This window comes from Sparus aurata, unplaced genomic scaffold (genome assembly GCF_900880675.1).
Source record: "Sparus aurata unplaced genomic scaffold, fSpaAur1.1, whole genome shotgun sequence".
NCBI classification, from domain to species: Eukaryota; Metazoa; Chordata; class Actinopteri; order Spariformes; family Sparidae; genus Sparus; species Sparus aurata.
The window spans coordinates 132529-142950 of NW_022045101.1; the positions used below are offsets into that span (position 1 = coordinate 132529).

At 42.2% G+C, this 10422-nt stretch overlaps 1 protein-coding gene across 1 annotated transcript; it reads left to right on the forward strand.

The window, feature by feature from the left end:
* Positions 1 to 308: 308 nt before the first annotated feature.
* Positions 309 to 6161, forward strand: LOC115577543 (major histocompatibility complex class I-related gene protein-like). Its single transcript, XM_030410430.1, has 6 exons — positions 309 to 441; positions 746 to 1012; positions 1902 to 2180; positions 2552 to 2854; positions 5880 to 5986; positions 6102 to 6161. The coding sequence occupies exons 1-6, from the start codon at positions 393 to 395 to the stop codon at positions 6159 to 6161; spliced, it is 1065 nt and encodes a 354-aa protein (XP_030266290.1). The 5' UTR covers positions 309 to 392.
* Positions 6162 to 10422: the final 4261 nt, after the last annotated feature.

Below are 10422 nucleotides of genomic sequence, written 5' to 3' on the forward strand. Positions count from 1 at the left end.
TTTCAGTCTGACTGAATCTCTGACTCGAAGCTGGTTGATCTGTTTTTTTGTTTTTTTTTGTTTTAATGACCATTGTTGTGTGAAAAAGAAGGAAGGGAGTTCACTAGAAAATCTGATGTGTGGGTTCTGTGGTCAGGTCTGTTTGAAGATAAGAATATTTCCGGGTTAATAATTATTCACTGTTAACACTGTGCTGTATGTGAGGAGTGTTGATAAGTCCTTATCAAATGTCCAAACTGCCTCCAAGTGGTCCAGTGCTGGATCACTTGGAGGCGGTCTGGACTATTTTTGTTCTCAGGACAGAAACTCTCTCTCCTCCTCTGCCAGGATAAAATAACAGTAAACATTTGATCCAGCTCGGTTCTTCACTCTCTCGTCTTCATCAAATCAAGATGAGAACGTTACTGTTGTTGCTTCTCTTCTGTCACGTTTCATCACCAGGTAAGATCACATTTTAAACCTTTAAACTCTTTAAACTTCACAGTCCACTCAAATCTTTCCTCCGAGTTTAGTTTCACTTTTGTTGACTGTTTTAACTGAATCACACTGACTTCATCATATTTCTGAGTGGTGATGAGTGTGTGTTCATACTGAATGGAGGCTGTTTGTTCTGCATGTTACACATAAAATGTTTGTATTTTGATCCTTTGCAGCAAACACACACACTTCATATCATATTTATGTTTTCTCTTAGCTTCATATTTATGATGAGTGTTATTAATAAGCTCCTTTGTTTGTCCTGCAGTGCTACACTCCCTGAAGTATTTCATGACTTCATCAACTGGAATCCCAAACATCCCAGAACTTGTGGCAACAGTAGAAGTTGATGAACTTCTGTTGGGGTACTGTGACAGCAACAAAAAGGTGGATGTAAAACAGGACATTGCTAAATCATTCTTCATAAAGTATCCTGAGCGGTTGGAGTGGTACAAACAAAGATGTTTCCATATTTTTCCAAGCTCCTTCAAATCCTACACTAACAGTTTGATGAGCCTCTACAACCAAAGTGGAGGTACAGTATGTAACATGTTATAACTGTTTACTGTCCTGCATCTTAGTTGTAAAGTGACCCAGGGCCTCAAGATACCAATCAGTTCAAACTCTAACATCATTTTACACATAACCTGAAATAGAGATTCATGTAAAGTAAACCATCATATCAATTTGTCTTCAGTGGTCCAGCCACTACCTGTCATTCATCATGTCAACAGCCGCTTGTTGCTCAACCTGCTAGTTAATGTTGACATGATGAATGACAGGTAATCAGCTGCTAGTCAGGGTTTAAGCACAAACTGTATGAGGACCCTCTTGAAATGCAAGGAATCATTTTTTCTTTCTTTCTTTCTTTGCCTCAAGTAAAGCGCTTTTTTGAAGGGCTAAGCAAGACAAACTTGGTCAAAATATATGGGGATTTGCACAAGGGTGGGGCAAAAAGGCCCGCTAGCACCCTCCAGAGCTCAGCGCCAGCAACGACTTTTACGTACATCAATGAAATTTCGTAAACATGTATATCGCACGTCGACTTGCAAAAAAGTCAGTTGTTGCGATGACTAAACCCAACATAAAGTCATCCATTTTGAATTTAGCGCTCATTGTATTTGCATTCTTTAACAAACTCCTCTTACAGCATTAAACCGGTCGACTTCAAATGTTGTCGAGTTTTCAAGTTCAAGTTCAAGTTTTCATTGAATAGCGTAGCAGAGAATATTGATGCTTTGCCAAGAAACAGGAAGCTGTTGCTGAAGCTGTTGAACACAAACTAATGATAATGATCTGATTCATGGACACACAACTATAGAAACAGCAGCCGACACACAATGTACAATGTTTTTAAGATCATCTTTCCACTGAATGTTTCATCTGTGAATCAGTGTTAATTACAGTCTCTGTCTCTGTCTCAGGTGTCCATGTTTTACAGAGGGTGAATGGCTGTGAGTGGGATGATGAGACTGGAGAGGTCAAAGGTTTTGTTAAGTATGGTTATGATGGAGAAGACCTCCTGGAATTTGATCTGAATACATCTACATGGATCGCTTTAAGACCTGAGGCTGTCACTGCCAAACCGATATGGGACGCAAATAAAGTTATGAGAGAATACTATCAGACTGCTTTTACTCAGATTTATCCAGAGCGGCTGAAGACATATGCGGAGTATGGGAGGAGCGTTCTGCAGAGAACAGGTAGGATCACCTGATCTGATGTAGTTTATTAGACACAGTGATCTTCATATAGGCTGCTCAGACTGAACTGTCATTGTATTATTAATCCAACCTCTCTGACATTTTTTTGTAGTGGTTACATGTGTTTTAGGCCTCTGTCTGTATACAGATCAGATATACTGTCCTCCTGCTTTTTTATAACTCAATATTTAGTCGACCGATGCTTACATGTTTCTAAAGGAACAAAATGCATCCAATACATTTGTTCAACATTTGCTTGAAAGCATTTTGACACCTTCTGTTATTGATTCCACATGTAATTTCTTCATCTTTCTTTTACCTTGTTTCTTTTCCTCTCTCTCCTCTTTAATATCTCTCTCTTTACTCTCCAGATCTTCCCTCAGTGTCTCTCCTCCAGAAGACTCCCTCCTCTCCAGTCAGCTGCCTCGCTACAGGTTTCTACCCTCACAGAGCCTCACTCGTCTGGAGGAAAGATGGAGAGGAGCTTCATGAGGAGGTGGACCACGGAGAGATCCTCCCCAACCACGATGGAACCTTCCAGATGAGTGTTGACCTGAACCTTTCATCAGTCACACCTGAAGACTGGACGAGGTACGACTGTGTGTTTCAGCTCTCTGGTGTGAAGGAGGACATCATCACCAAACTGGAGAAAGATCGGATCAGAACCAACGAAGGTAAGAGTGAGATCAGAGGGTGCTGAAGGAGAGTGCATGGAAACAACAACAAAACAGTAATAACTAGAACTGCAAGCAGTTATGAACGGGGGCCAAGCCCCCCCGCGCGACTCGGACCCCATGCACCGCAGAGCCCATGGAAGTTGGCCCCAAAGGATGATAGGCTCGGGGAAAAAGTGAGGACACAGGCCAACATCTGAGCCGTGGTATTTGCTGTAATGGGAAGTGCACTGGAAGTGCAAAAGGCTGAATGTGTGCCGATTTGGATTTGTTGTAATAAGCCACGCCCACATTGAGCACCTTCAAGATATGGCCTCAGGATTGGCCACATCATACGACCACATTTCGTAAAAATCGTTGTAGCCATTCAAGAGATATAATGTTCACATATTTTTAGCGACCCTTACTGGCCAAAATTCGCCAAATTCGGCTCATCCCTTCCCAGTGTCATGGCAACCAAGGATCTCAAATTTGGTGTTAACAGCATTTAGTTTGACCGAGATATCAAACAGTTTACATTTTTATAGCTAGCAACAGAAATGTGTTCATTAATAATTTGCGCATTTTTTGACCGAGCAAAATTCTTTTGATAACTTTAGATGAGATCCAGCTGAAGAGTGTACATGCCAAGTTTTACGCAGATCCGACAAAATCCCGAGGAGGAGTTCGAAAAAGTAGGTTTTCCAGTTTTTGCGATTTTGCGAAAAAACTTTCTAACCAGAAGTGGGCGTGGTCATCGCAAAGTGATTCAGTCCCATTCAGGGAATCTGGGGATACAAGGTTTTTGAATGTACGACATACGGTTTGGGAGTTATAGGCAAAAACGTGTTGGCCTAGGTCAGCGGTTCCCAAACTTTTTTTGCGGAGCACCCCCTTCTACGTCCCAACCGGGCTGACGCACCCCCCCCCCCCCCCCCCCCCCCCCCCCCAAAAAAAAAAAGCCATATAAAGACTCATGTTTAATCATGCGCAAATAACCACAACATGCATGACGATAACAACATCAACAGAGTTTCAATATCATACAACAAAGTTACGCACAAGCTTCCACTTTGAGGAGGATGAGTGACAGACAGGCTCAGTAACAGAAAGCACGATTTTGACATAATGTTATATTTTCAGCCGCGTAAAAGAAAAATTGCAGCAGTATTAAATAACCGTGGAGCTAACATCAACATCATCATAACACAACAGTTATGGAAATTAGAACGACAGAACATTGAATTAAATTGCAATGAAGTTACAAACGATCCACAACATTAAAGAGCATGGGCTCAGAAACAGGTATAAATAAATAAAAACGAGGATCAATCTGAAACTTTACAAGTGAGATAAAATTACACACGATCCACAAAATAAGTAACAAAGAGGATGGGCTCAGAATCATAAGATAGGCCTAAATTAAAAGAGGATAAAAGAGGATCCATCTGGAACTTTTCAAGCGCGGCGCAAAAGTCGCTCAGCCTGCAGCAAGAGAGGGAGAGAGAGAGAGAGAGAGAGAGACGGGGAGGAGGATGTGTGAGTATTCCCAGTAGGCCTATATTTGTAGCAATAATATCAATACCGACAAAGACTTACCCATATTAATGCAATGGATGGGAGCCAGGTGGACAAGGAGGGAAAGGTGGAAAAGGCGGTGGCGGGAGTAAAAAACAAAAATTTAAAATCCTCCAAATTTATGTAATGAGCTATGATGTGTCTAGGTGGAAAAGGGGGAAAAGCCATGCAATATCCAATGGGGATGTCTCGCTCTGCTGTCCTCCCTCAGTCAGGTCGGTCCCAGAGAAATTGGGACTCGAAACTCGTCACCTCTCTGATGTGTCTGCAGCTGAGCACTGTGATGCATGTCTCTCTCCCAGGCCGGGAGAGTTATCATACCGTAAATTACCGAATAATAGCCAGGGCGTTTATTTGGGACCAGGTGGCAATGCGTGACAGGAGTTTAGTTCCTTCCTCTCAAAACCCAGGATGAAAATGTCACACACTTCGCCAGCTTCTCGGTGAATTCTCTGGCATCTTTCTGCAAGTGAAGTTGTTGTGGCGGAGGAAACGATTCAGCCGACCAGCACTCGCTGCAAACTCCTCATCTCTGCTGTCACTCACGGTGACATTTGTTTCGCCTTGATCATCATGCGGGACACTCTCTCATGGCGTGCCCATTTGCTGATCACCCATCCCCGCATGTTTATCTCCAGCTTCTCGCTAGACTTCTTCCTCCCTCCAGCAGGCAGCCTGGTCCTGCTGCTTTCCTCCTCGGACAGACACTGAAGCTCAGTTTGATTTTTTCACCAATCTCTCACTCTCTAAAATAAATGAATAAAAATAAAATAAAAAACGGCCGTCCATCGGCCCACCGGAAAAAACCCCGGTACTCCCGATGGCCAGTGCACCCCTGCAATAGCAGTTTCTCCAGTGGCTGTGTGTGTGTGTGTGTGTGTGTGTGTGCGCGCGTTATCAAGTTACTGTTCAATGAGTAACTTTCCGTGATCAACGATGTCGGTAAATGGATGGGCTGTGCTACAGCAGTAGTTGCGTGGTGGTGTTTAACGCGGGCCCTTTAAATTTAGAAGCAAGAACGAACAGGGTGACTAAGCGACTTAGGTGGAGTGGACAAGGTGGATTTTACTCTTTGTGCGCTTTCGGTCTGAACGCACAGACACTGTGTAATATTTTTACACCAGACCACCATTAAATTTTTCATCTCGCGCACCCCCTGGTGGCGGCTTGCGCACCCCCAGGGGTGCGCGCACCACACTTTGGGAATCCCTGGCCTAGGTTATAGCGCCCCCTGCAGGTGAATATATGTAGTTTTTTGTGTCTGAGATATTCGCAGGAGTCTGGACCAACCCTCCAAATTGCACCTTTAGCCTGCAGCACCACTTTTAGCAGGAGAAAAATAAAAATAAAATTCTTTACAATTACAATAGGGTTCCTAGCACCTCTGGTCCTAGGAAATACGCGTTCCCTCGGTCCCTCGGGAACAACAACAAAAACAGTAATAATAAACTAATATTGTATTCAACAGTGAAGCCCAGTAACATGACCGTCCTCGTCACTGCTGCAGTGGTTGTTCTTGCTCTCATTCTCATCGGTGCTGCTGGATTCATCGTTTACAAAAAGAAGAAAGGTGAGAGAGAAAAAGGAAAGATTTCACTACTTTGATTTCAGTCTTTGAGTCAGTTCAGCCTTTTCAACACTGTTTCCTGTATTTATTGTTTATAAAAGTTCAATCCAGGATGTTTGTTTCTGTCCTGCAGCTCCTGACAACAGCACAGAGCTCTCTGAGCCGCTGAATCCAGAGACCTGAATGACAAACACACTCAGTGACTCTCCTGGTGACACTTTGTTTAGCTCTGCTGAACTTGTTAAAACCTGCAGAAAGCCTGTTTTTACTAACAGATTTAATTTAGGTTTTAAAATCACAAAAATGTTATTCGTCTGTGAAAATTATCTTGATGAACAAAACATGTAAGAATCATTAACGTGTGTTTGTCACAGAGATTATTTTCTGTGATATTCTAAAATCGAATTTAAAAATCTCATAGACTTCTTGTGGAGGGAACCAGAGCGATGCTAACTTCAGGGTCAGCCTCCAAAAATAGTTTATTGCTGCATCACTCTATAGATGGAGAATATGGAGTTTGGTCTATCATGGAGCCAGTGTGTCTCTCGTATGAGTGGTGAGCAGAGTGGGAGGTATCGACAAATTTACAACTATGAACTTATGAGACTAAACATGTAAATTCCTTTACACTGATGAACATGAATGAATGTTAAACTCAAATCTGTTGTTCTTTCTTTTTGTGCTGATGTTTTTCTTTTCAATAAAATCCTCACATTTTAAACACTTTGGTCCACATTCTCATTTGTGACGACACTTCAATATATTACCTGAACATTCAGTATTCTCACAGAGGATTTGAATGAGGAGATTGATATCAATGTGAACTCTGAGCAGAGTTAGCTCCCAGACAAGGTTAGCTTAGCTTAGCTTAGCATGAACACTGAAGTTAGAGATTATACAGAGAGCCAGTATCTCTGTTAAAGGAGCCTTCTGACAACTAAACAGCTGACTGACTGATGTCCTGTAACGCTTCACCTGTGAGGAGGTCATAAGATACGTTTAGAAAGAAAGAGAAACAAAGCATCTCTGTGCAAAGGATCATTGTTATCATGGTGTTATCTACTGTCTGACAGGCAGCATGGCGTCAGGCGCGTCAGGTGTGCCAGGTGTGTTTGGAGCTCTGGTAGCAGTAGCAGTTTATTCCGTGTTTTTAAGTATTTTAGGCATCCGTTTTAATTCTGTTGATTGCGTGGAATACGATACGCTTACGCAGCTAAAAACTGAGCGTTTGGACAAAATATGGCGTCTATCAGTAAAGGCTGAGAAGCTGTGTGGATATGGCAGTGTTGCCTTGATTACCTCGCAGTCCAAAGCCGCTTTCCATACACGCTCAGGAGGAATCCAGCTAGCCGATGTGTTTGGCGAAATATTATCAATGTGCCTACTGCTTTCGGGAGATATCCATCAGTGCCCAGGCCCTACAGTCTTGCAAACAGCGAAATGCCGGCAAATTAATCTCATGAGCATGAGCGGTTACTGCCCTAACTGTGGGAAGGTGTTACGAGCAAATGGCAAAGCAGTTGCTTGTGACAACTGTGACGCTTTTGTAAGAAATTTCATAAGAAATAAGGCAGATATCCCGCTGGTTTGTAACAGGTGTTGTATGCGGGAAATGTGCAGCGCAGATGTCATAGAGGACTCCTTCCAAGGGAGAACATATGATGAGGATGGTTTGGATGTGAGAGACTGTGATCCGCTCGGACCTTTGAGTGGGAAAGGGACGCACTTCATTCATGTCAATACTAGGAGTCTTCTTCCTAAACTGGATGAAATCGGGCACCTAGCGATTACCTCCAAGGCTGCCGTGATAGCTGTGTCGGAGACATGGCTAGACAACTCAATTCAAGACGGGGAAGTTGGTCTTCCAGGATATTGCATCTACCGACGCGATCGCAACAGACACGGAGGAGGAGTGTGTCTCTTTATAAGGAGTGATATAACTTTCAACCCGCGCCACGATCTACAGGTGGATGGTCTGGAGTCTGCTTGGGTGGAGATAATACTGCCCAGGACTAAGCCCATCATTGTCGGGGTATGTTACCGCCCACCGAAACAAACTGACTTTTATGAACTCCTTGAATCCGTGTGCTGTAAAAGCAACATATGTCTAGAGAAAGAGTGTATTATTATGGGTGATTTTAATACAAATCTGTTACTGCCACGAAGTAGCCTGAAGGAGTCTTTCTCATATTTATGCAAGGTGTCTGGTCTACAGCAATTGATTTCTGAGCCTACTAGGTTGTCTATGAATAGCCAGTCCCTCCTCGATTTAATTTTAGTATCTGACTGTGGAATGATATGTCAATCAGGTGTGTTGGATGTGGCTTTTAGTGACCATAATGCTGTTTTTTGCACACGCAAGAAAATTAGACCTCAACCTATAAATGAGCATTGTTCCATCAAATACAGGTGTACAAAGCAGTACTCTGTGGAGGTGTTCAATCAAAGGTTATATGATAAGGATTGGTCTGATGTGCTTGAATGTATTGATGTTGATGAGGCCTGGGATTTGTTCAAGCAGAGTTTCATTGCTGTTCTTGATGAAGTTGCACCAATGAGGGAAACTAGAATCAAGCATAGAAGTGCATGCTGGATGAATTCGGAAATCGTTGATCTGATCAGACAGCGTAATAGATGTTTCATTAAGTTTAAGAAATCCAAGCTGCCAGCTGACTATAACAGTTATGTTAATCTCAGAAACCAGGTTAGTTACAAGGTTCAACAGGCAAAGTCTGATTTTTTTTCTGATTCCATTTCTGCTAATGCCAAACAGCCTAAAAAACTATGGAAAGTTCTTAATGACATGGGATCTACAACTAAAACCAAATTGAAGTCTGGTAATGCTGCACTTTTAATTAATGATGAGATGTGTTTTGATAAGCGGCTGATTGCCTGCCACTTTAATCAGTACTTTACAACCATTGCTGCCAGTCTGGTCAGTAAATTGCCAGGTGCTTCTGATAAATATGGCAAAGCATTTGTTAATTCGTTCTATAGAAATAAAAATGTTTCCCCAGATGCATTTGAAATTAGTCTTGTCTCAGAGGATAAAGTAAGAGAGTGCCTCTCCTCCCTGTCAGTAAATAAGGCCACTGGCGTGGACCTTATCCCCCCCAGGTTTCTCAGGGATAGTGCTGAGGTTACATCTACTATCCTCACCCATGTCATTAATCTGTCCATAAGTCAGGGTGTTTTCCCAAATGACATGAAAAATGCTAGGGTTGTTCCTCTTTTCAAGAAAAATAGCAGAGCGGATGTTGGGAATTATAGGCCAGTCTCTATCCTGTCAACCATTTCAAAGATTTTTGAGCGTCTTGTGTATGAACAGGTTGAGGAATATCTTATCAGGCATGATATATTATATGAGCTCCAGTCTGGTTTTAGAGCTGCACACTCCACTGACACCTGTCTCATCCATCTTTTTGACTATGTGCGTCAGAATCTAGATCAGGGGAACTATGTTGGCATGCTTCTTCTTGACCTACAAAAAGCGTTCGATACTGTGAACCATGATATTTTAACTTCTAAATTACAGTGCATGGGTTTTAGCAATTTAGCTCTCAAGTGGTTCTCGTCTTACTTAACAGATAGAACACAGGTGTGCGATGTTGAGGGGACCCTTTCCGAACCTCAGAGTATAGTATGTGGGGTGCCGCAAGGCTCGATCCTGGGGCCCCTGTTATTTTTACTGTACATTAATGACATGTCAGCTGTGGTTCATTGCAAATTGTTGTTGTATGCTGATGATTCTGCTTTACTTGTCCCAGGGTGTAATGTTAGTGACATTGAAAATACTCTTGGTGCTGAGCTTGAATCTGTCAATCAGTGGCTCATAGTCAATAAGCTCTCTATGCATCTGGGCAAGACCGAATCAATTTTGTTTGGTACTAAAAGGAAGTTGGTAAAATCAGATGTGTTAAAAGTGATGTGTAATGGGTCTGAAATTGTGTCTAGATCAAATGTCACATATCTGGGTCTTACTTTGGATCAATCACTTACGGGTGAATCCATTGCAGCCAACATTTTGGACAAATGTGACTGTAAATTGAAGTTTTTATATCGTAAGACAAGGTTTTTAGATTGTACTGTAAAGAAATTATTGGCTATGACATTGATTCAATGTCACATTGATTTTGCTTGCTCTGCATGGTTTTCTGGGTTGACTGTGAAACTTAAAAACAAATTCAAAGTGCTACAAAACAATGTTATTAGGTACCTGTTAAATGCACCCCCTCGTACACATATTGGTAGGGAGGAGTTTAATAAAGCTGGCCTACTACCTGAACTTAAGTTGAACCATATGTTTAACATTGTTAATCGTAAGGCCCCCAACTACTTAAATGCCAACATAAACATGGTCCACACACAGCATAAGCATAACACCAGGGCTAGCATTCGTTCCTGCATAGTACCTAAAGTGAAAAATGCAGGTAAACATTCTTTC